The sequence below is a fragment of the Alexandromys fortis genome, unplaced genomic scaffold, assembly GCF_014885135.2.
Source record: "Alexandromys fortis isolate MF-2015 unplaced genomic scaffold, M_Fortis_MF-2015_v1.1 scaffold_7, whole genome shotgun sequence".
NCBI lineage: Eukaryota > Metazoa > Chordata > Mammalia > Rodentia > Cricetidae > Alexandromys > Alexandromys fortis.
The window spans coordinates 21,174,840-21,199,223 of record NW_026067920.1 but is presented as its reverse complement, the minus strand read 5'-3'; the positions used below and the strand labels follow the sequence as shown (position 1 = coordinate 21,199,223).

The 24,384-nt window shown below is 44.9% G+C and overlaps 1 protein-coding gene across 2 annotated transcripts in view; it reads left to right on the top strand.

The window, feature by feature from the left end:
- Aftph (aftiphilin) overlaps window positions 1-13,005 on the top strand; it is a 62,850-nt gene extending 49,845 nt beyond the window's left edge. The window contains exons 7-10 of one of the 2 annotated variants that reach the window (XM_050140859.1): window positions 466-526; window positions 1,911-2,081; window positions 6,144-6,267; window positions 11,911-13,005. In XM_050140859.1, coding sequence (XP_049996816.1) covers window positions 466-526; window positions 1,911-2,081; window positions 6,144-6,267; window positions 11,911-12,058 — 504 coding nt within the window. In that variant the 3' untranslated portion in view covers window positions 12,059-13,005. The remainder of the gene's footprint in view (window positions 1-465; window positions 527-1,910; window positions 2,082-6,143; window positions 6,268-11,910) is intronic. The other variant, XM_050140858.1, reaches the window with a different exon arrangement.
- Window positions 13,006-24,384: the final 11,379 nt, after the last annotated feature.

The following is a 24,384-nucleotide window of genomic DNA, read 5'->3' as shown; positions in this document are numbered from 1 at the left end:
TCACTTTTGGTTTAGTTCCTTCTCTGTTATGTTGCATCTTATCTGCTAGTGTTACATGGCTAGTTTTTAAAATTAATGTAGTCACTAAAAAAAATAAAAATGTGTGTGTTTTAAATCCTTTTCTTGAAATCTAACAATTTAAAACACAACTTGAGAAAGATTAAAATAGAATCGCAGAATCAGTCCCTAAGTTTGTTTGAAAATTTAAAGATACTCCATTTGTTGGATGTAAATTTTATAATGTCAATAAGTATACTGTTTATTAATTCTGCAATTTCAGATTGTGTTAATATTTGCAAATAACCTGAAATTGTATATTATCCAAATTTTGTCTATAGGTACATTGTTGCCTAATGGTCTTGCTATGTTTTGGGGATTTTGCTTTAAGGATTCTTTACGTTGCTACTACCTGTACTGATTAATTTTAATTTTTTGTTTGTTTGTTTTTATTGTTTTCAACTCTAGGAGTCTCTACCACCCGTCCAGTTTGACTGGAGTAGCAGTGGCCTTACTAACCCTTTAGATGGTACGTCTCTCCGTAGAGCCTCTAGCACCAGAGCTAGAGTTAAGAAAGCTACACAGTTCAGACAGACTTCTCTCTGCTGATTTCCTTTTTTGTTTGAACATAACTTCTTACTCTTATCTTTGGAAATTCAGGCTTTCTTTCTAAATAGTAATTGCTCAAGATACCAGCCATTACTATTATCAACAATATTAATGCCCAAGTATTGGTAGTAATAGCAAGGTAAAGTTTTAGTTCCTTTATCTTAAGTCATAATTAAATAGTTTAAATGATATTTTAGCTAGAACCAATTTATTTGAATGTTTTATAGCATTACTTTGTGAAATTTTCTTGGGTACAAAGTCTTGTGATTAGAGGAGGTTGCTTCAAAGCATAAAGCACAATTATTCACTTAACCAAAAACTGCGCAGATAGATCCATATTTATTGATATAATGTAGTTTTCGGATTCAGTAGCATTTTATAGAATACTTAAATGCAAATGGACGATGAATGATTTTCATGATTCTTTTTAAATAACTTATCTCCAAATACTAACAGAAGTCAGTGGTTCTTCTTACAACTTTAAAACTCTGAGCAGGGAGTACCTTACACAAGTGCTGTAGGGTCTTTAACACACAGTGCTAGTTTCAGAGCCCGTGCTAGGGGTTTTCAGTGGACCCTGAGTTATAATTGCTTCCTAAGCCGTTTGAGCCATTGTCTAGAATATCTATTACCATCATCTCAGTGGCATTTACCATCCCATTGCCTGAGACACTGCTGCCCGCTTTTCCTTGTAACTAGGCTCCTAGGGCACCTGGAAACCATCAATTGAATGTCCTGCTGAAGGAAAGCCTGGATGCACCTTTTGCTACTATTGTCTGGTGTCTTCAGTCAAATCATCATGCTTTTTATTAACAACTTCTTTAAAAATGTATACTATTTGTGATTACTGTTGCAGAGTTAAAGGGGAACAGTACAGCCTGCACATCAGGGTAGGGCAGTTACACCATCCATATTACTTCAAATACTTTAAAGTATTGATGCATGTCCTGAAGCTCACAACTTTGTCATTGTTTTTTAAAAAGCATTAGAAACCAGAAATTGTTCACAGAAACTAACATGAAAGATTGGGCATGTAGTGATTTAATGTTGGGTTAAGATTAAGTATTGTTTCCCTTTAACTAGTCTGCTTTCCCTGGTCTTTCTGATACCTTTCAGTTTTGGTTAAAAGAACTGACTTCTAGCTAAAACCTAACAAAGTGTTAACATTCTTTACATTGTACATGAGAAAATGTACATTGAGTTAAATTGTTACTTTAGTTATGAAAACCTAATACTGTACACATTGTTTTAATGTTGATTTTTAAAATGTGTAATGACTACTAATTATAACCTGCATGTTCAAGTGTGTGTCTTACCCCTTTTTACACATAACCCCTCCTCCCTTGGCTTACCTTCTGTGTGGCTGCCTACCAACACGGTCACTGAATTCCAAGCTAGTGGAGGTTCCACTCTTCTGAACCTTGATTTCTTTGGGCCCGTGGATGACAGTAGCTCTAGCAGCAGCACAATCCCAGGTCAGCAGAGTGTTTAAGCACAGTTCTGGTTACTTACTAAAGCATGACCACACTTGACTTTCCTATAAACAAGGAAACAGCTAGATGATGGCTCTCTCGCACTTTTCCTTCCCCGTCACTTTCCAATGCCTGACTGTAAGAAACAACTTACACGGGATACGTTTTAAAGAAAACTTTCTCGTTTTCAGAGTTGGCAGTGGTTTCTACAGTAATACAGCCCTACTGGCTTTAGACAACTAAGGATATTTTGTTTTTCACCTCTCTAAGTGGAAAATGTATTTATATGCTTATTTTGAAAGCATATTCTATAAAGCCATTTGAAAGTAACGCTAGTTTAGAAAGAGAAGAAAGTTTCAGTACACAAAGATGGCTTCATGTTATAGTGTCTATAATAATGTAAATTTTACAAATTCTAGCATTTTAATTAGTTCTTATTAGTGCTGCTAAATATATAATTGAATCCAAAATGTTGGAATCTAGCATGTCCCACATCAAAAAAATGACTGTTTTTATGTAGCTCTTAAATAGAAAGCATACTGTTAGTTTCCATAGAGCAATAAAAATGTTAACAAAAGTTAATAGAAGAAAGGAATTGCTATGAACCTAACCCTAAAAGTTAACTCACTATACCTGTTAATGTTCAGCCCTGCAGTTCATTAACTAAAAGACTAATGTACTTTGTCATTTTCTAACCAAATAAAAGATGGAAATTATAATGGCATTTTAATGTTTACATTTTATTGAATATGATTCTAATGAGTCCCTGCCATCCCAAGTTGTGATCTGGTAATCATTGATCATCAGACAGCTACTGGGGTTCTGTTCAGATGCTAACTTCTGGAATGCATATTAAGGATTCCCTTCTGTACCTACTAGTGGCCAGTTTTGTAGCTAGTTCCTGAGAATTGGGAGTATTTTGTTTGGGGTGAGTCTGTTAGGTAACCCACCACCACTTCAGTGGTTTCCCAGCCGTGGTGGTATAGGAAGGAAAACAAAAGTCAGCTAAGGGCAAGCCTGGACCCAGGATGCCATCTCTCATAGCCAGCTGCTGAAACCTGCCCCTGCCACAGGAGAGCCATAGATCCTAGAGTAGAATGACAAGATCTCTCAAGTCTAGCTACTAGTTTTCAAAATCCTTGTAAGTATATGAAAAAGTCTGTAATCTGGTTTTATTACTTACTTAAATTTGATATTTTACAACTTAAAGTTCTACTAAATATATCTGATTTATAGAACAGCCTGGGGGAGCTAGAATTGTCTGACAACTCATAATACTTACTGAAGGTAAAGAAGGAGCTGAGAATTATCCAGCTCTTAGCTGAATTTGGTTGCAATCTGCATTATAATTAAAATGAGGCCACTTTCTCTTTGAGGTGCCTAAAACTTGGTTTAGATATTAAATCTGCTTATATTTTAAACTCCTTTTGAAAGCATTAATAGGAACACCAGTAACCTGATTGCTTAAAGAAGTGCAGATTTCCTGATACCTGGGCTCAGGACACAGCTCTAAGTGTGAACCATTCAATGCTGCGGTGGACGAGAGCACAGCATGGTCCAATGCAGTCTCTACCCCTGTTAAAACTTTACAATTCTCAATTTTCATCAGTATGCTCTAGCTGTAGACAAATTGGATTACAATAAATTTGCTTTGGCTTTTTATTGTTATTGGGTTTTATTAAAACTCCCCTCAAGCTCCAAGTATCATGCCTTCCTTAGTGCTCCATCTTAACACTTGTTTGTCCTTTTCAACTTGTTTATGGGAAAGTCATTTTATCTTAGCTTGCTGTTAATTATCTTGTGTGTGATTCTTAGGAGGCTGGCATAGACCTTGGATGGCTACTTAATTGTGTGATTAAGCTGTGCCTCATTAAAGTTCTGTTTAAAAAACTTCCATTAAAAATTCTCTCTAGTTTTTAGTAGATAATTGCCTTGTCTCTAAAATTGTTAACTGTGGTTGTTACAGCTCTCAGTCATTGTTTGGTTTGGGGGCAGTTTATGGAGGGGAAGAATGCTTTGGGGGCCTAGAAAGGTGATTGTTTTCTAGTCATGGTCAACACTATTGCTTTCAGTCTACACTTTACTCTTGACAGCTGAGTGTCCAGTTTTATAAACCCACCTGAGATTTTGGACTTCCCTGTTTCCAGTCAGAATGCAGGTGTTCTGTACCATATAGAGATCTAGAAGCTAACTTTTAGCCGTGGAAGAGGGAACAGTCTGGGATCACTTGGTCTTTATACAGACAGCTACCGTTTTAAACAACTTTGGCCTGTATGCATATTGTAGAAAAAGTTAGGAAGTCTGTCTCAAAAGTGTATGTATGTGAACGAGCTGTTAAGCACTTGGGAGTCAGCATGCACCTTCTTTGGCCTTTCTCCCTTGGTGGGCTTGGTAGCCGTGGAAGCAGCTGTTCCTTTATTCCTGTAGACATCTGAAATCCACACTGCTACCTGCTCATCTGCAGGGTGGGTTCAGAAAGGAAAAAGCTTGTTCATACACTTAGATTTTTGTCTAATCTTGTAGGCTTTTCTTAAAAAATAAAATTAAGCCAAGTACAGCCACATGCGTACATCTGTAGTTCTAGCTGAGGCAGGAGGATCACCTGAACTGAGTTCAAGGCCAGTCTGAGCAATATTAAAGTGTCCTATCTCAATGAAAAAAGAGAAAGAAAACATTGGAGAAGCTATCAAACATTTTTTGTAAACTGATGCTTAACTATAGCCCCAACTTGGCTTCTCTTGTGCTGCTCCAGCTCGGTATCTCAGGGAGACTACAGGCATACAGTGAGCTGGAGATAAGCAGAGCTCCACTCACCTCTCTGGAGTGCGCTGCCCTCCCCACCTCTTACCTGAAGTTCATTAGCATATTTCTAGTAATAACTTGATGTTCTGAGTAATCGCTCACACCTTTAGTCATTTCTACAGTGGAGACTTTATATTACTCTCCAAGTCTCTGACATGGAAGAAAATCCTGGAGTTAAAAAAAATAGATGAGATGGGATTAGATCAAAGTTCAAAATGAGGTTCATTGACTGATTGAAAAATTGAGAATGTTGAGCTCGAGAGGTGGCTCAGTGGTCAAGAGCACTGGCTGCTCTTCCAGAGGCCCTGGGTTCAATTCCCAGCACCTACATAGAATCTCACAACTGTCTGTAACTCCAGTTCCAAAGGATCCAAACACCTTTTCACAGACATACAGCCAGGCAAAACATCAACGCACATAAAATAAAAAATGTTTTAAAAAGTTGAGAATGTTGGAGGTCAGATGTGGTGACTCATGCCTATAACCCAACACTCAGGAAGCTCAGGCAGGATAATTGTCATTCATGAGTCAAAGCCAGTGTGGGTTGTAGAGTAAGAACCCATCTCAAAAAAATCAAAAGATAGAAGTTGAGATTATCATGGCATGCTTTTTCTATTTATAAACACTGAGGATGTGTCAGAAATGAATGTAAGATGGAGTGATAGATTCCTGAAGCATTTGAGAGGCATCAGCTACATACAGCATTAATTCCAAAATGGAATTGTTATGTTCCTTCTACAGATACTTCAGAGCCTACTGTTTAAAAATCAATAAATAAACATGAGGTTAATTGTTTCAGTAGTTAGGAGCACTGGCTGTTGTTGGAAAGGACCTGGGTTCTGTTCCCAATACCTACATGGTGGCTTACAGCTATCTCACTCAGGTTCCAGGAGGTCCCCTTCTGGTCTCCTCAGGCATGCATGTGACATGTGTACATAATTAAGACAAACACACATAAAGTGAAAAGGGGAACCCAGATAGCTCAAGTAGGTAAAGGTGCTCGCTGCCCAGGCCTGGTGACCCAAGTTCAATCCCCAGAAACCATGTGAGGGTGGAAACTGAGAGCCAGCTGCACAAAGTTAGCTGGCACCCACCGACTGTGGCACACACAGTAATGACTGTCACATTCACAAGAGTAGTATGTGATCTGACAGTGAGTGCTTATGCAGACTCAGGTGTGGCTAGGTATTGCTGTTGCGTTTGGATTGTGGCTCACTGTAACCTTGCAGCTTGCCCTCACTCACTATCGTTCTGTGCTGTAAGGTGTGGATCCAGAGTTGTATGAATTAACAACTGCTAAGCTGGAGACCTCCACCTCAAGCCTCAAAGTGACCGATGCATTTGCGAAGCTCATGTCTACGGTGGAGAAGACCAGCACGTCGACCAGGTAAGGCCTGACTCGGCCCTGACACAAGCAAAGCATGCCAGTGGCAGTGCTTGTGTTACACGTGTTAAAGCCGGTAGATGGCGGAGCCTAGGAAACGTCATCAAATTAACGTTCCATGACGAACTTTATTAGAGATTAACAGACCATGTTTCTCTTTCCCGCACTCCTCCATAGAAAACAGTTCTGGTTAAGTATTAAGATGCTGGTGCCACTGAGGAATGCCCCCATCCCTTCATATTTGTGGAGAAGAGCATTTTTCCAGACCGGTGTCACACAGACTACCAGGTTTACTTTGAAGCTAAAACAGTAAAGATAAGACCTTTTTATTTTCAGAACATTTTCTATTGTACACCCTAACTTTAGGCTTCGTACACTCCTTTCCCAAACTTATGGAGAGCCTCTTTAGGGACAGTTTCCTCCTGGTAGTAGAACTGTCACTTGGCCCTTGTATTTAGAGTTTAACACAGTTAAGTAATCCTTGCCTTGACACACTAGGCATCGGATAAGCCAGTTCCTAGTAGAAGGGAGTTGTTCCTGGCAGGACATCATTAGTGCCAGGGCAGGCGCTGATTGGTTAGATTCTCCGTTTCCCAGACGACCGTCAGGCTGCATTTCCTAGAGGGATGTTTGTGTGTCAGTTGCCCACTTTGGGAGAAGTTTAGAAATTCCGATTGGATAACACGTGCCACTTAGATTTGTCTTTTAAAGTTAATTCTTTCATAAGAAACATCTATTTCTTCATTTTTTTATAATTTTTTAAAAAAAATCTTAGCTTAAGTGATTGCAATCTCTTTTTGTTTGTTTTTGAAGCAGGGTCTCTGTGTAGCTTTGGCTGTCCTGAAACTTGTTATAGGAACCAGGCTGGCCTTGAACGTAGAACCCTCTGCATCTGTCTCCCCAGTGATGGGGTTAAAGCTGTGCACCACCGCCGCTGCCACCACCACCCCCTGACTTAAATGACCGCAGTGTCTGTTGAGCTTTATTCTCTGTGGGTGTCTACTCAACAGATAGTAGCAGGTTTGAAAAGCTGCCGTTACTGCTTTTATGACTGTAGATGCCTTAACCTTCCCAGGAAATAGATTTGGAGCACGTAGGGTCCTTTTATCCACAGGTTCACTGCATTGCTGTAATGGCCCTGCAGTGTCTTTGCCTTTAAATGAACCTTCTGTTAATGTCATCTGTTGTGCGATCCCTCCCTGCTTCTGAGCCAGCCCTTACCTTTCCCCTGTACCACCTAGAGAACTTCCCGGCTGCGACAGTTCATCCTCTGTGCCGGTAGGAGGAGCTCTATCCACGTTGTTAGCTGTGTTCCTTTTTAAGACTCCTGACTACACTGTATTTATTGCCCAACCTCTTTTACTACTAAAGGTCTCCCTCATCCTCTGAACGAAAAGAATAAACTAAAATTGTAGCACACATCTGGGAGGCAAGTTGTAGCAGCCAAAGAGATTCTCTTAATAATTACCTGACCTTTCTGTTAGTGAGGGCCTGGAGAACAAGCCCAGGGCCTGGCATAACTCTAGGTTCTTACCACTGGGCTGTTTTCTCAGATTCACTTTGACATGTAAATGAAATATATTGAAAACAAGCTGCCAACTTTGGATTTCATTTTGAAGGATGTTTTGTTCTTTTAAAATAGTGAAAGAAAATATCCACATCTTAGTACTTAAAATTATAAAGTATCACCAGAGGGGTTCAGGGGGGGGTTGTTTTTATTTTTGTTTTTGCAGGGGTGAGAGCTGTTTTCTTGTGTTTGTTTGTGTCAATGCTGAGATCAAACTGAAAGCCTCTGCATGCTAGGCAAATGTTTAAAAGCAGCGTCAGCCCCGGACTTCCAATAACAGTTCTTAGTTGTACTTAGAAAAGACAGGCAAGTGTGAGATTTCAAAAGGCTCTTTCAATACCTTCATCTTTAGGATTTATTTCTTTTTCTTTGTAAGTAAAGGTTAGCAAAAGCAACTTGGCTCTTATTACATAAAAGGTTGAATGAAAGAGCTTTGAGAGCTATAAGATAAGAAAGGGTTAAAATAGGTGTAGTGTCACTGTCAAAGCCTATAATTTGAGCACTCAGAAAAGCTGAGGCAGGAGCATCATAAACTTGAGACCAGCCTCAGCTACAAAGAAAATTCTGTTTCTTAAGAGCAAAGAAACTGTAGTTGAGATAGAGAAGGACATTTAACATGGAACTTGTCTTTTTTCCGTGTCTCAACTGATGTTTGTTTAGGAATTGTCAGGGTGATGGGCAGACAACTGTGGGCGTCAGTTCTCTCCTTGTGGTTCCAGCATTGAACTCAGGTCGTCAGGGTCCTTGACTGACTGAGCCCTTTTGTTGGCTGACATGTTTCCTAAGAGCCTTTGAATATTGAGGGAACATGATGGGTCTTTCTTCCCATGGACTGTAATTTCTCACTTCACGTCTTGTTTATTGTGGCGGGTGTTTTGATGACCAGGCCAGTTTGTCCCTCCTTAAGCAACCTGGTAGCTGCACTGGAGGGGCCACCACCTGATGTCAGACTTTGTGCAAACCAAATTGGCATAGCACAGGACAGGCTTGTGCCGCTGCGTCTGGCTATGGCAGGGGCGTTGTTCCCAGGCGAGCACTGCACCCTGGTCTGCATTGCCAGCGCTCGTGTGTTGTCTTTAGAGAAACCCAAGCTCTTAGTTTGAAGATGATTCCATCTTCTTGCTCAACTGTCCTGTTATGGAGAAAGGTTATTTTCTAATTTAAATTTCTAGTTTAAATTAGTGCATAGCCGCTATGCACTATTGCAGCTACAGAGAGGCTACTAACTGACATGTGTACAAGCCAAAGCACTAGTGGCTGACAGGAATGCTTTGGGGTTCTCGGTTTTGGATTTTATTGATTTAGTTAACATCATAAAATCTGTTTTTCTTTCCTGTGTGTAAATTTACTAGTTTTTAGTGGGCTCACAAAGCTTTGCAACTGACGTCATTAAATTAACCCAGAAAATGTTTATTACTTTAAGCCTAAAATCTCCTGTATACATTAGCTTCTAATTCAGTACTCCTTGCCCTCCTAGGTGCCAGATTACAGATGTGCACACCACACAGGGCTTTGCGGCTGTGGTGACTGGTTGACACAGGGGCTTCTGTTGCCCTCTGGCCTTGAACACCTGATCTCTTAGCATTCGCCTCCAGAGTGCTAGGATGTAATGTTTTGTGTTCCCACTAGTAGCAGGAGCTTTCCAGTTTCTCCTCATTCTCTCCAAGCTTGTCTGACTTTTCAGTCGCAGCTATGCCAGTGGGTACCAAGTTGTCATCATTGTAATTTGCATTCCCCTGGTAGCAGAGCTACTGAGCATCTTCCGATGTGCTTATTAGCATCCATGCCCCTGCCTCCAAGGATGCTGCTTCAGATTCTTTCCGTTTCCAGTCAGACCATTTGTAAGCTGTCCTTGTAGGCTACAAATACCAGATCTTGGGGTTGGAGAGATGGGTCAGTGGCTAACAGCATTGGCTGCTCTTTCAGCGGACCCAGGTTCAGTTCCCAGCATCCACATGGCAGATCACATCTGTCTGTAATTCCAGTTCCAGGACTTCCAACACCCTCACACAGACACACATGCAGGCAGAACACTGATACATATAAAATAAAAATCAATATATTATATTTAAAAATACCACCTTTCTCAGATACATATTTTTCAAATATTTGCTATTCTGTTATCTTTTCAGTTTTTATACCATGTATTGACACTCAAAAAAAAATTGAGCTTCATCAAAATCAAACTTTTGTTATTTGTGCTTTAGGTTGAATGATTGACTGATTAAAAATCAGGAGAATCTTACACCTAAGAGTTTATAGTTCCACCCTCGTATGTGGGTCTTTAATGCATCTCAGTTTGGGGTTTGGTTGGTGCTTTTTGTTTGTTTTGAGACAGGGTTTCTCTGTGTAGCCTAGGCTGTCCTGGGACTTGCTTTGTAGACCAGGCTGGCCTCGAACTCAGATCTGCCTACTTCTGACTACTTAATGTTAGGATTAAAGGCGTTGCCACCACAACCGACTCTCTAATGCATTATTAATTCATTTTCATGTAGTGGAAGGTGGGAGAGGTCTATATTCTGTTCCTGCCGCCCTGCCCTGCAGAGGGATATCTGGTTACCCTATTGAAAGGTCTCCTTACGTCCGTTTTGGGGGGGAGTGAATTGATCATAGGCCATGTTGGCCTGCCATTAAAAGAGATGGAGAGCCATATAATTGTTCCCAAATTCTCAAGCATGTGCTGTGTATATTTTAATAAGAATAGTTCACACAAATAACTGCAAATCTTAAACATTGTAGGAGCTTTTTTTAAATTCAGTTTCCTATTGCCTCTGAAATCCTTTGGTCAAACCTAGCCCAGTTGTCACAGTTGTGTCCTGGTTTAGAACTCCCCTTGTCCTCTCCCGACCTGCCTGCACTTCACAAATGGGGAAGCTGGCAGGACCACTTCTACTTGCTGGTGTTTTCTGAAGTAGTGTCCACTAGTTCTTCATTTCCCCAGTCTTCTATAAACTGGACATTATATCCAGAGGCTTGCAAATACAGGGTAATAAACATTTGTCTAGACTACGTCCGAGATCTCCCAGCACATTGAAAACATCCGACACCCTGCTGACTGGATGGCTATGGGCTGACCGTATTAGTGATGCTAAGACCCAGCCTAGGAAACAAGACACTTGTTTGACTTAGAAGTGATGCAGTTGTCTTCTACTTCCTCAAGCATCTGATGATGTGTTACCGTTAAGTGCAATCTAAATATAAATTTTAATTTTTTTAAATGTAGGATAGCCATTATATATAGAATAAAGTAGGACTGGGTTGAATTTGATTCATCTGCTGATATGATTACCATAAAAGAAAGAACTGGACTTTCTCTAGGCAATTTCAAATGATCTTTGGTCTGAAATTGATCTGTGTACAAATATAATCTGTGTGACTATAATAATCCTTTCAACATATTTAACAGCCTGGATGGTTTGAATGGCATTGTGCACTGGTTGGGCACATGTGATGCCCACTGGGCACTTTTTTCCGCTTGCCCACTAGTTCACCAGGAATTCTTGGGCACCTGTGATATGCTTCAGGCTACTTACTTGTTACAGTGAGGGAGAGGTGGTTAAATAGACATTATCCACAAGGCCAGAGTCCTGGAAGGTTTACAGATTGCCTCGCCTGGTTCCTGCCTGCACCCAGTTCTCATGCTGCCGCCTGCATCCCAGCTTGGCTGAAGGCTCTCTTGGAATTCCCCATTAGGTTAAGAAAGCCTGAGGTTAAGTGACTTACCAGGCCTTGCACCACACCTTTCATGTTGAGGTAATTTTGGTAGTTTTGCAGCAAGCAGGGGAAATCCAGATGGGTGGACTGTTAGCAAGGCTTTAGTACTCTACTTGTGCTTGGTAATGTTGGAAGACTGGCTGGGAGGGTGCTTCCGGCCTTAACTAAAGCTTTGAGCCGTACACATGTGATAGCGATGTCTGCATCCGGTTATGCATGATTTCATGGACAACAAAAAGCCACATAGATTGTTCTTCATTCAGCAACTAGCAGAGGAAAAGCCAGTCAGATGCCCAAGACCGTTGACTGCACACCTTGAGATGGAATTCCCATTAACACATTTGTCTTTTCTCATTGGCTGATAGGAAACCAAAAAGAGAGGAACACCTAAGTGAAGAAGCTGTGAAGGTGATCGCCAGCCTTCCGGACTTAACCTTCATGCATGCCAAGGTGTTGATGTTCCCAGCCACACTGACACCTTCCACAAGCTCCCAGGAACAAGCAGAAGGATAGCTGGTTGAACTGGACAGTTTCAAATACTTTTTCCTTTCCTCTATCCCTTCCCTACCATCAAAAACATATCTGCTGTAATTTAAAAATGAATAAATACATTCAAGTTCAGCTGATTTGTTGGTAAGCCACACTAGAAAGGTATACATAGTAATGTATATTTATTTACATACTGAAGTCCTAAATTTATATTAGAAAAAAATGTAAATAATTGGGGATGAACATTTTTGAAGATTTATTCTTTTGTGTTGCTGGGGTGTATACATTTATGTCTTTGTGAAATAACACTGGTGGTGTCCTTCTTTAAAAAAAAAAACTTTTGAAATAAAAAAAGAAAATTAAAACCTCAAATCTCCACTGTCTGCAATCCCCTTCGGTCTCTTCTCGCTGCACTGGCCGCTCTTCCTTTCCTCCTGGATGCTCTGTCACTTGCCCGTCACACAGCTCAGATCCTGTCCGATTTTCAGTTTGTCTGTGATGGGTTGTGTCAGGCCTGGCTTTTGTTAACTTTTCTGGGCTCTGTTTTAGTCTTTTCAGTCTTGCAGAGGTCATCGCTGCTCTCTGGTTGTAGGGTGTGGATCACTGTCAGAATTGGATTGGAGGCTTGACCGAGATTGTGCCTGTTTTAATTAGTTTGATTTGGAGAAGGACCAAATGATATGAATGTCTTAAAATGAAATTTGTTAGGAATCTTTCTGTTCTATCATACCATTATTTTTTGAGGATTTTGCACAGTGTAAAATGACATAATCATAGATTGCTATGGTTTAGGCTGTATATACAGTTAAAAAAAAACTATGGGTTTTAAATGTTTGGGGAAATTCCTATGGAAAAAAGAGAGCCATGTAGAGGAGCCTCTAACAAGGTCAATGTGCATGCCCAAGGCTTTTGAGATTTCGGTGTGTAAATTTCCTTTTAGCTTACACAATAATAAAATAATTTAAAAGAAATTTAGCCTTTTGTCTTTGTATTTAACATCTCAGGGAAAAATGTAATCCATTTGAATGTGAGGTTTTATTCAGAATTAATGACTTTTGTTCCAAATGAAGTGATTTGGTAGGACTTCTACCTGGTTAAAATCAGGAAGAATCAGAATCTGGTCTCTTAGAATTGAATTGTGAGGCTGGAGAGATGGCTCAGGGTCAAGAGCACTTGTTCTTATAGAAGACCCGTGGTTGTTCACAACCACCCATAACTTCAGTTCCAGGGGATCCGACCCTTCTGACATTGGAGGACACCAGGCACAATTATGTTAGCAGACATACATGCAGGCAAAACATTCATACACAGAAAATGAAATAAATTAGGCTAACAGGCTCTAGGGGCAACTAGCCCAGTTCACACAGTGATAAGAGTTTGTCTCAGACGAGGTTTCAGAAGGGCAACCGCAAGGTTTTCTGCATGACATACGTGTCCCCCCCAGCACACACATACCAATAGGATCGGTTCTTTTTAACAGCTGAACTATCATATGTACAACATGAGCTGTAAAAGAAATCCCCATGATTCACGGTAGCATGACTTCAGAATATTGAGATAAATAAGAACTTAGAGGGCTGTGCAGCGGTGGTGCACGCCTTTAATCCCAGCACTTGGGAGGCAGAGGCAGGCAGAGATCTTTGAGTTTGAGGCCAGCCTGGTCTACAGAGAGTTCCGGGACAGCCAGGGTGGATACACAGAGAAACCCTGTCTCGGGGGAAAAAAATTATAGGGAGCCCCTCCCCGAAAATGTTTGTGTCCAATTAGGTTGAGCAGAAAATGACTAAGAAGTGGGGGTCCTAGAGAGACGCACAACGGGAAGAACAAGTGTTGCAGAGGCCAGGGTTTGCTTCTTGGCAGCCACAAACATCTGAGACTCCAGATCCAGGGGATCCTGTACCCTGTTCTGACCTCTGGCACCAAGCACACGAGTTGCACATATATACATGCAGGCAAAATAAGCACACATATAAAAATACCTAAGCCTAAGACAAAAGTAGTTTTAGAATATTGTTGTTAGATGACATTTGCCAGAGAACAAGCTGGCAGCCTACAGTGTCCACTAGAATGTTCTAGTGGAAGGCGTGACACCACTGACAGCTTCCTGTCGGGAAAGTATTGCCTAGAGTCTCAGATACTTCAAGTCTCTGATATTTCGGGCATAAAATAAGGAATTGAGGCTACTGTGGCGCACTGTCCTGCCAGCTAGCCAACATGTCCACGAGTTCTGCGGCGTCTACGTACTGTCTTGACAGCTGTGCTTGCTAACTGTTGACCCTCTACAGAACGGAGCATGTGGGGTCACGGGACCCACGCCTGAGGACCCAGACAGCTGCAAGTGGTCTCTGGGTCTTGAGAAGGGGTTATAGTGTGTAGTTTGAGGAAGACTGGGCTCTAGCTACACAGCCCTGAGGAAGCCATCATCCCCATGGGGTGAAGATATTCTGGTGCTCCTGTCCATAGCCCCTCATCCCTGCCCTGCAAGTGTGCCTGATAAACTTACTAGGTGTGTGGGAGGAGGGAAGAGATCTGATGAATCAAGCCATGCTCCGTCATTGGGACTTCACAGGGAGCAGGGGTATATTGCATGGTCTCCCCACCCAGGATGAAAATGCTCATAGCAGGAGTGTGATGGCTGTTCTAGTTGTAGACTTGACTACATATAGAATTAGCTAAAACCCAAAGATGGCTGGGCACACCTATGAGGGATGTTTGCTAAATTAAATCATTTTGAAGTAGGAAGATCCCTTCTAATCCAGATCTTTGAAGTAGGAAGATACGCCTTTAATCCAGATCTTTTGAGGTGGGAAGCTTCTAATCTGGGTCACGCCTTCTGCTACAAGCCTACATAAAGATGAAGAAGAAGGCAGCTTTGTTCTTGCCTCTCGCCCTCACTGCCAGAGCAAGTTCACTCCTTCACTGGCAGCAGAGCCTACTTCTTCAGGATCCCGGCATATGCTAAAGCAGCTGAGACATCCAGCCTGTGCACTGAACAGCTACTGGATTTTTGGACCCTCGAATCATAGACAGCCATTGTTGGGTTAGCTGGATTACACCCTGTCAGTCATTCTAATAAATTCCCTTTCTATAGAGAGCGCTTCACTCTATAAACTCTGCTACTGTAGAGCCCTAACTAATAGAAAGGACTAAAGCATCAAGACTGTGGGGTATAGCTCAGCAATCGAGCGTGTTTCACATGCTTAATGTCCTGAATTTGACCCAAGCACATATGCTTGTAGACCCCAAACCTCGACACACACAGAAAACTGAGGTAGAAGCAACCTTAGGGAGTCTAGGCTTTTAGGGCTGAAAGATAAGCTACTCTGCTCCGCCAAACTATCCCAGGAGCTCCCAATGGCATCAGAGCCAGGACACACATGCAGCTGGGTTGTCTTGCTCTAACACACCCTAGGCTAATAGCAGGGCCAAGTGGCTACAGAAAACCCTGTTCAATAAAAGCACTCTATTCTGTAAAATACTAAGGGCCAGGGATGAGTCAGTTCTCATAGCTGAAGAAATTGAAGCATAAATAAGGAAGCTGACTTGTGTACAACATCACAACTATATCTAGAGGCAGGACCCAAACCCAACTTGGCTTATACCTTCCTATGTGTTCCTCAGAAGGAACAGCCTGTGTGGTCTGAGCATGTGCAGGGTCGCCACTGGGCTCACGACCCCTCGAGGGAACCCACACATACTTGCTTTGTCACCAGAACCACCCTGCTGTTCTGAGCTGTCCCCTTGTGTTGTTGATAAACCTAATCCCGTTTCCCTACGCACCTGAAGGTCACTGTCACCTTCCTCTTTCACTGGGTTTTCCCCTGTACAGAGTCTTCTGTAAATGTCAATGTGTCCCCCAGGCTAGACCAGGTATCACCTCACCACTGATGTGGGCTTCGTGTTTATTCTGTTTCAGACACTTAGCCTATCCTAAAATTCTATCCTTAGTCATGATAAATCTGCCTCTTTAACCCATGTAGGTGGGTAGTTTCCCCTCCCCTCCAGAAACTACCATCAAATCAGACTATCATATCACTGAGTTTTTAAAAACCTAAAAACAGTTTTTACATGTATCATTTTCCAACCCTACTATGTCCATTTCAGACACTGTTTCTGACACCCACTGCCCCAAATGGTCATTGTATCCCACTGTGCACAGACTCTTCCCTCCTTCCCCAGTCTTGTCGTCCACTGACTGATAAACGTCCTTCATGATCCAGATGGCCAGAATGAACACTGACCAGTAGGAACCACTATAAATGCCTGCACGGGGTACCAGGCAGGCTCAGGCACTATGGCTTCTCAACCGAGTACAGAATACCACAGGCAAAGCCATCATAAGCATTTACTCTATGTGCCTCAGGAGGTGGTAAGTCTAGGACGAAATTGTCAGGTATGGCAGCACACGGCTGGAGTCCCAGCACTCGGGAGGCTGAGGCAGGAGTGTCGGGAGTTGAAAGGCAAGTTTGGGCTACAGAGAGAGATTTGAAAGGATTAAAATGGTATCCGTTCAGGCCCAAGGAGAACGGATAATCCATGTCATCTGTGGCACACAGTAATTTTTATCATTTATTCGGGTCAGTATTCTGTCACTACCGATGAAGATAAAGATAACGGTAGAAGAACACAGATAACTGTCTCCCTAACAGTAGTAAGCCAAAATGTCATCCTCCCTTCCAGAGAGCTAAAGCCACCCTTGCCGTATGTGTCATGTTTCCGTTAGCCACCATCTCAGTTACCTTAAACTCTGAGTGACTGCATGACCTGTGTGACCTTAACTCCTGTCTCCCTCCCTGCTCCTCAATACCACCATGGAGCCTCTGCCCTCTCCCATCTCCATCTCTGAGGCTCAGTGACACAGATCACCACAGACCAAGGCGAAAGAATAAGGAGAGCGCCTCAGAACCAACACTCTAGCCTTTAACTCTTTAACTCGAGTCTCTTTCCGCCCTAGGTTCCCCAAGCACAAAGCTTCCAACAGATGGGGCCTGGTGTGTGTGCTACAATTCCAGCGTTCAATAGGCAGAGAGGAGAAGATTCCACATTTGATGCCAACCTGGACGACACAGCGAGATCCTGATTCAAAACATCAAATGAGAGAAGGAGAGGAGGGGGGACCAGTCCCTGTGTGCTGGGTGGAGCCTTCTGGCCTCTCCTTGGGCTGCAGGTCTCTTCTGCCCCTGGCCATCCCCACTGGAGGTCCAGGGCTCCAGCTTTAGCCCATGCACCATGAATGAATCCTTACAGGCCCCGTGTTCACTGCCCTTGCCGGGCCCTCTCTCCGAGAGTCTACAGCCCAACGTTCACTCTTGTCTTGGTCCCCCGCCTCACCCTTCAGCCTGTGGCTCTAGCGTCCTATCAGTCACGCCTCTTCCACTGCCAACTCCTCCTCCAGGCCCACTCATCTCTCCTGACTGTTTCACCTCCAGGTGACAGTCTTTGTCTTCCTCCCTATCTCATCTTCCACTGTGCTGACAGAATGTTCTTGACCAACAGAAGTCCTTCCTGAAGCCCCCTGAATGCAGCCTTACCGCATGGCTAAGGCCTGGGTTCTGCCTCTTCTCTACACTGTGGGCTCTTCCCTGGCTACCAAATGCCCCAGCAGCTGGCTAAAACCACCCTCTTACCCAGGAGAACATGTCCTCATTTATTAGCCAGCGTCATCTCCTCTGGAAACCTTTCTGCCACCCACACTGAACAGGACTGCCCCTTCCAACATCCCCAGGTTGTTTGTAAACCCTCTAGCCACATAACAATTAAAACAAACCTAGTTATATTAATTAAAGGTTGGTTGTATCGTGAAATACACTCCACCACCACCACGTCCACCACGACCACCACGCCCTGCCAGCTCATATTTGAGCATGTGGTTCCCAGCTGGCAGTGCTAACTTGGAAGGTTCTGGAAACTCTGAAAGGCGTGAGTTGTGGAGTCACTAAGGACAGACCTTCCTTTGAACATTATATCCTGGTCCCTCCCTCTCTGCTTCCTGGTCCACAGTGATTTGAATTGCCGTTAGTACACGCTCCCTCAGCAACAAACACAGCTCCATCTTCTCCACCACAATGAACCTTGAACCAAAAGAAATCTTTCCTCCCTCAGGTTGCTTCTGTTTGGTTCTGTCACATGGACCCAAAAGCCAACTAATAGAGCACTACCCAGCGAAGGACAGCCCTGTTCTATGATAACACCAAGAGGTACTTAGTGTACTTGCTGGTAAGGACACCAAGACAGGAGATGTCTACACCTTCCCTCAAGGCCACTGAGCCAGGCAGCAAAGTCCTCCTCCCAGGACAAGACGACCACTGAGCCTGACACACTGTCAGCCACCTCACTTCCCGCCACCTCACTTCCTGGTCAGCCATGTGCCATTCTCGCTGGTCTTTGCTCCTTGAGAACAAGGTCTGCCAGGTCTGTCCCTGGGCTCTGCATGACGCTGAGCACACCTGCTCTTTCTAGAAACTGCTCTGCCTGCCTGCAAATAATGTATGCCCGATCTCCAGCTTTGTCGGCAATCACCCCCTCATACCCCCAGTTCAGTCACCAGGCTCTCAGACAGCAACCCCAAGTCTGCGGGGCTTCATTGTTGCTGCTGCGAGTTGGTTTGGTTGAACTTCACCCCTGGCTTGTATGAACTGGAGAGCACTGGATCGGGCCATGAGGAACAAGCCGGTAAGCAGCACTCGCCCGTGGCCTCTGCATCAGTTCCTGCCTTGATTTTCCCTACCCCGACCTAAGTATGGATTGTGATGGAGAACTGAGATAAACCCTTTCCTCCCAAGGTTGCTTTTGCTTTAGGGTTAGGGTCATGGTGCTTTATCTCAGCAATAGAGACCCTAACTAAGACACCAGCTCTGCAGAAGAGACCTAGGTACAGTGCTTACAGGAAATCAGTAAGGACACTTTAGTCCCTGACCAGGCCATGCATGGCTCGCAGTGCTCAGGTGACCAGTTCTTGGATCCCCCAACTTTTGAGATTGCTGAAGGAAGGCATCCGTAGATGTGATAACAGCTGTTAAGCTCTAGCTGGCACAAGATGTGTGCTCAAAGGCTGACGGCACAGACTGCTGAAAGCTGCCTGGCCAGCCGCTGGCTCGCAGCAGTTACTCAGAGAGGATTTCCTCCTGTGTTGGTGATAGCAATAGCCACGCAAGCAGGGTTGGGATTGCACCTGATTGAGAGCTTCTGAGAATGACCCTAGGATCCCAAATCCAGCAAGATCCTACCAGAGTCGCCCCCAGGAGATGGCCCCATCTACTGGCCCTTTTCCTGCTGCCCCCATTTTTAATCTGGCTCACAGCGAAGGCCCTAACCTTTCCCCGTCCTCCAACTCCTCTCCCGTCTATGCTTCTCTTCCTCTTCCCCTGGTTCCATGCAGCATTGGTTGGAGCAGGGGAGACGGGTGTTGCTGGGCTCTTCATTCACAGTGCTGGCTGTGGTAGAGTCTGGAACGAAAATGCCTTAGTCAGCAGCCTGGCGTTCTCCACTCTGAAATCTGGACGCTTCTTTCCTGCCCCAGGTTTTTTTGGTTTTGTGGCTACAGACTAACATCTGTGAGGCAGAAGGACAGCATGGGTCCTATGTCACAGACACCTGTTGAAAGGATACATTAGGGGTAGAAAATCTGGGCACGGCCCTCAAGGGACAGCTGGTATTTATCCAATATCAGCCTCAGCCAATGGGAAAACAGGAAAAGGACGGGCAGCCGTGCGCTGGGGGAGCCAAGACAGCAAAGGTGGCCTGCAAGCTGCTTCTGGCTCCTTTGTTCGACCGACTGTTGAGAGAGCAAAGCCCTCTACCTACCCTCTCCTGAAGGAGAGCATCTGCCACCGTGGTACACTCTCCACAGATGTGGGTACACATCTTCACAGAGAAAGGATCCTTCCAGGCCCTTCCATAAAAGGCAATGTTAGCCAATCTGCCAGTTTGGGGATTGTGAAAGAAAGGCATGAGCTATTGTTTTAAATAATTCAACATGTGGCCAGGGAGGGAACAAAGACCAGGCCTGGCTGGAGCCCATGCCTGCATCAGAGACAACTCACAGCCTCAAGCCTCAAGGCTTCCCTACGTCCTTGCTCACAAGCAAACACCTGCCACAGAACGAAAAAGATCTTGAGTCCAGGCTGCGGTGGTGCATGCCTTTAATCCCAGCACTCAGGAGGCAGGGGCAGTTGGCTCTCTGTGAGTTCGAGGCCAGCCTGGTTTACCGGGTGAGTTCCAGAGTAACCAGGGCTACACAGAGAAACTCTGTCTTGAAAAACAAAACAAAACAAAACTAAGTGAAGGATCTTGAGCCTTCAATGGCGTGGGTGTGGCCTGCATTGCTGCTTCCAGAAGAAAGACAGGCAAGGAGGAGCCACAGTGCCCCACCAGGACCCTGGCACTCAGGACCCTGGCACTGACGCCTACTGAGAACACAGCCCTTAGGAGGCTTAGGGAGGACTCCTTGTCTTAGATCAGGCACTTGCCTAACAGAAATTGGTTGTTCACGATTCCAGAAATGAGAAGTCCAAGAGAAGGTTCTAGCAGACTCCATGTTGGCCAGAGGCCATCCTACCTTATAGGTAATGTCTTCATGCAGCCTGCTCACAAGCAGGAAGGCTTCCGGAAAGGGCCCTCGGGCCTCTTTCATTAGGGCCACTAACCCCACCTGTGAGGACTAGGCTCTTTAGGACCCTATCTCCTCCCTGATGCCTCAGCTGGCAATGGAAGGGGGCGGGGAGGAGGGTAGCTTTCTCTATGAATTTGGAAGGACAACAGCCCTGGGACCACACTGCTCATCTACAGCATGGCATTCGGGAATGCTAAGAGCTCAAGGAACCTTCGGTGTGGCTATGCAGGGCACTGTTCCCATTGAATGCCTACAGTATGACAGGCTTGGCTAGGCAGAATCAAATCCCAAGGAAGGAGCAAGCCAGCTGTCTGTGGTCAGGACAGCCTGAAGGGGCACAGCATGGGCAGGGGCAGCATTTCTTCCTAGGCACTTCCAGAACCGTCTCCCCACAGTTTTAATTGTCTCACGGTGTACCTGATCCTGGTGAGCTTGAAGGTGGGTGGGGTGTAGATGCGGGAGAGAGCTCAGCTGAGACCATCCTTGGAGTGAATTCCAGCAACGTTATCAGACACTTTCCGGGTGCCAGAGGCTAGGGCACACTGCCCAGCCAAAAAGGGCACACTTCAGGGTTTGCCAAACCTCTGGTGCCTGGCCAGCCCAGGAAGGCTGCCCGTCTCTGGAAGTATCTCATTCTTCCGCCATGAGTTCTATCTCAAGCCTTAATTAGTAGACTTACTTTATAGACTTAGCTGAACTCTTTCAGTATTAATGAACGAACCCAGATTAGAGCCATCTCTTTCTGACCATATTCTTCACTATTGCACCCTCACCTCACCTGAGAGCGCAGCAGTTCCTGGACGCCATCTGAAGCTCAGACCCTTTTAGCGTATGCGTTATGTCTGCTAGAAGACCACGCATCCCTGTTATGTGGCCGTTTGGATATGACCCATTCTCCATTCCCCCACCCCCCCACCCCCATTACACAGTGGTTCTGTGGACTTTCTCACATCCAGGGTGATGTGGGAGTGATTTCTTATTAATAAAGAGGGCCTCGGCCCTCATAGGACAAAAAATTAGGTAAGCGGAGTAAACAGAAGAGAATTCTGAGAAAAAGAAGCTGAGTCAGAGAGTAGTCGCCATGGTTCTCCCGCTCCAGACAGACTCAGGTTAAGATCCTCCCTGGTAAGCCAGCTTGTGGGCTACACAAAATATTAAAAATGGGTTAGAACAATATGTAAGAGCTAACCAATAAGAAACTGAAACTAGCCGGGCCAGACAGTGTTTAAAAAAATACAGTTTCCTTGTAATTATTTCTGGACATAAGCTAGCCATGCGGGCGGCCGGGTGCCGGGGACGCAGCCCTGCCGCCGCTCCTAATTCAACACCAGGGTTTATCTGACTGTCTCCTTCTGGTGTCTTTTAGCTTATCCCTTGGTTCCCTATCATTTCCCCTGACTGTGTTCAGCCACCTTGTCACCAGAGACCCCTGCAGGGGGAACTGGCTCTGTGGCCAGCACTCCTGCTGAGCTGACCGAGTAAGCAGAGTAGGCAGCCTCCTGGGAGACCTTCCATCCTTGCCTGGGCCTCCCCAGCCCTCAGTACAGCCCTGGCCCTCGCTCCTTTGGGCAGCTTGTCCTCCTGCTTGCCACCTAAGGCAGAGCCCCTGCTCTCTCCACACCGCTGCTCACCTTGGTCTTCCTCTAGCTCACACTACGACCCATGTGTCCTTATTATTTCATCCTCTGCCCCCTGCCCACACCGGAGACCTCATCAGGACAGGGACCGCTACTGCCCTGGCTTATCTCCAGCTCTTAGAGCGGGTCCCACATGGGAAGGACCTAAAGAACTGGGAGGAAGGGATGACGACGCCCGCAGCACCTAATCCAATGCCAAGCACACAGCTGTCCCCAAGACAACACTGTTTGAAGCAAGCACTGGCCATCTTTGCAGGGACACAGAACAAAATTCTGAAACTCTACTCAATAGACTTGGGGTTGGCTTAAGGATGCTTTTGAGACAGAGTCTCACTCTGTAGCCCAGGTTGGCCTTCAACTTGCCACGGTCCTCCTGCTTCAGCTTCCCATGATTACATGCATGATTAAAAGTATACCTCATGTTAAGCTGGAGATACCCACTGGTAACAGTAAATCTCCCAGTATGCTGGCTGACTCCCCCAAGCACTGGGCCCTCTTCTCCCTCATCCTCCACTCGGGTGAGCCTGGGCCTATCAGCCATAGACACTGTTTAGTCCAACTCAGCAAATAAGGTGCCTGTGAGCCACAGCCTTAAGACTGAAAGATTCATTTTGTCTGGGTTTTTAAAGATGAATTTGTGCCCCTTCCTGGTTCATTTTTAGCCTCACATTCTGAACAGGGGCTGTGTTCAACAGCTCAACCAAGGATTGCAACTTGGGACAGACGCAGCCAGAGGCCCTGTGAAGAGAGACCGTCCACTAACAAAGGAAGGAAAAGGGCTAGCTTCTGCTTTGACGCAATAGCAAAAGTGGGGCTTCCTGTCGTGCCCGGGCTGGGGAGCCAACCTCCTGAAACTACCTGCAATGCATTGTAAGTGTTTCCCAACCCCTTTGGGGAGACAGGGTCTGTGACTGTCAACTGGAGTTTGTGACACATCCCCCTTCTCCCAAAAAGAAGATAAAAAAAAAAAAAAAACAGAAACTGCACTAATGTTGGGGACTGTGGCCCCCCAGACCCTGAATTTCCTGTGACCCCTGCTGCCAGAGTAAACAACTTGTTTTCCTGTGCTTGCAGCTGCTCTGAGCAAACAACTTGTTTTGCAGCTCCTCTGAGCACGAGACCCTCAGGAGTTCCTGATGGCAGGGGAGTGGTTTCTGGTGGGCTTGCAGCTGAGAGTTAGAGTGTGACTATTAGTCAAAGAGAGCCTATAAAAGCTGCCCTGGAACACAATAAAGGGGCATTCTTGGCACCCGTGTCTCTCTGTGTATGTTTCAATCTCCAGGCCCTTGCCTGACTCACAAACTGTATTGTAGTGCGTAGCATGTAGAGCAGGCGTTTGAGCTACACACCAACAAAATTTGTGTCAAACTCCTGCCCTAGGCCGCCTACCTCACAAGGATCTCACACTGCTGTAGGAGACAAGGCCTGGGAGGGGGTGGGGCAGGATCTTCGTTGCTTTTAAGCATGAGGACCTGAGTTTGAGTCTCCGGCACCTATGTAAAAAGCTGAGCTTGCCGGCACACAGCTCTAACCTGTATCCAGGTGTGGAGAAGGGGTGGCACCTGGAGCTTACTGGCCAGTCAACCTAGCTGTACTGGCAAGTGCTGTGTCAGCTTGACACAAGGTAGAGTCATTTGGGAAGAAGAAACCTAAACTGGGAAACTGATCCTAACAGGCTGGCTGGTGGGCAAGCCTGTGGTACATTTTCTTGATTGGTGATTGATGTGGGAGGGACCAGCCCATTGTGTGTGGGGGGGGGTTGCTACCCCCTACACATGAGGTCCTGGGTGATAAAAGAAAGATTAAGCAAGCATGGTGAGCAAGTCAGTAAGCAGCATCCCTCCATGGCCTCTGCATCAGCTTCTGCTTCCAGGTTCTGCTGTGAACTCTTGTCTGACTTTCCTGGATGATGGGGTTCAATAGGAAGAGGAAATAAACCCAGCTGCTTTGGTCACGGCCGATTGTTTTTATCACTGCAACAGAAACCCTAACTAAGATACCAGCCAAGAAAGTAAGCTGCAGGTTCAGCACGAGACCTTGTCTCAAAAAATAAGGTAGAGAAACAACTGGGGAAGAAACTTGACATCCACTTTGGTCCTCCG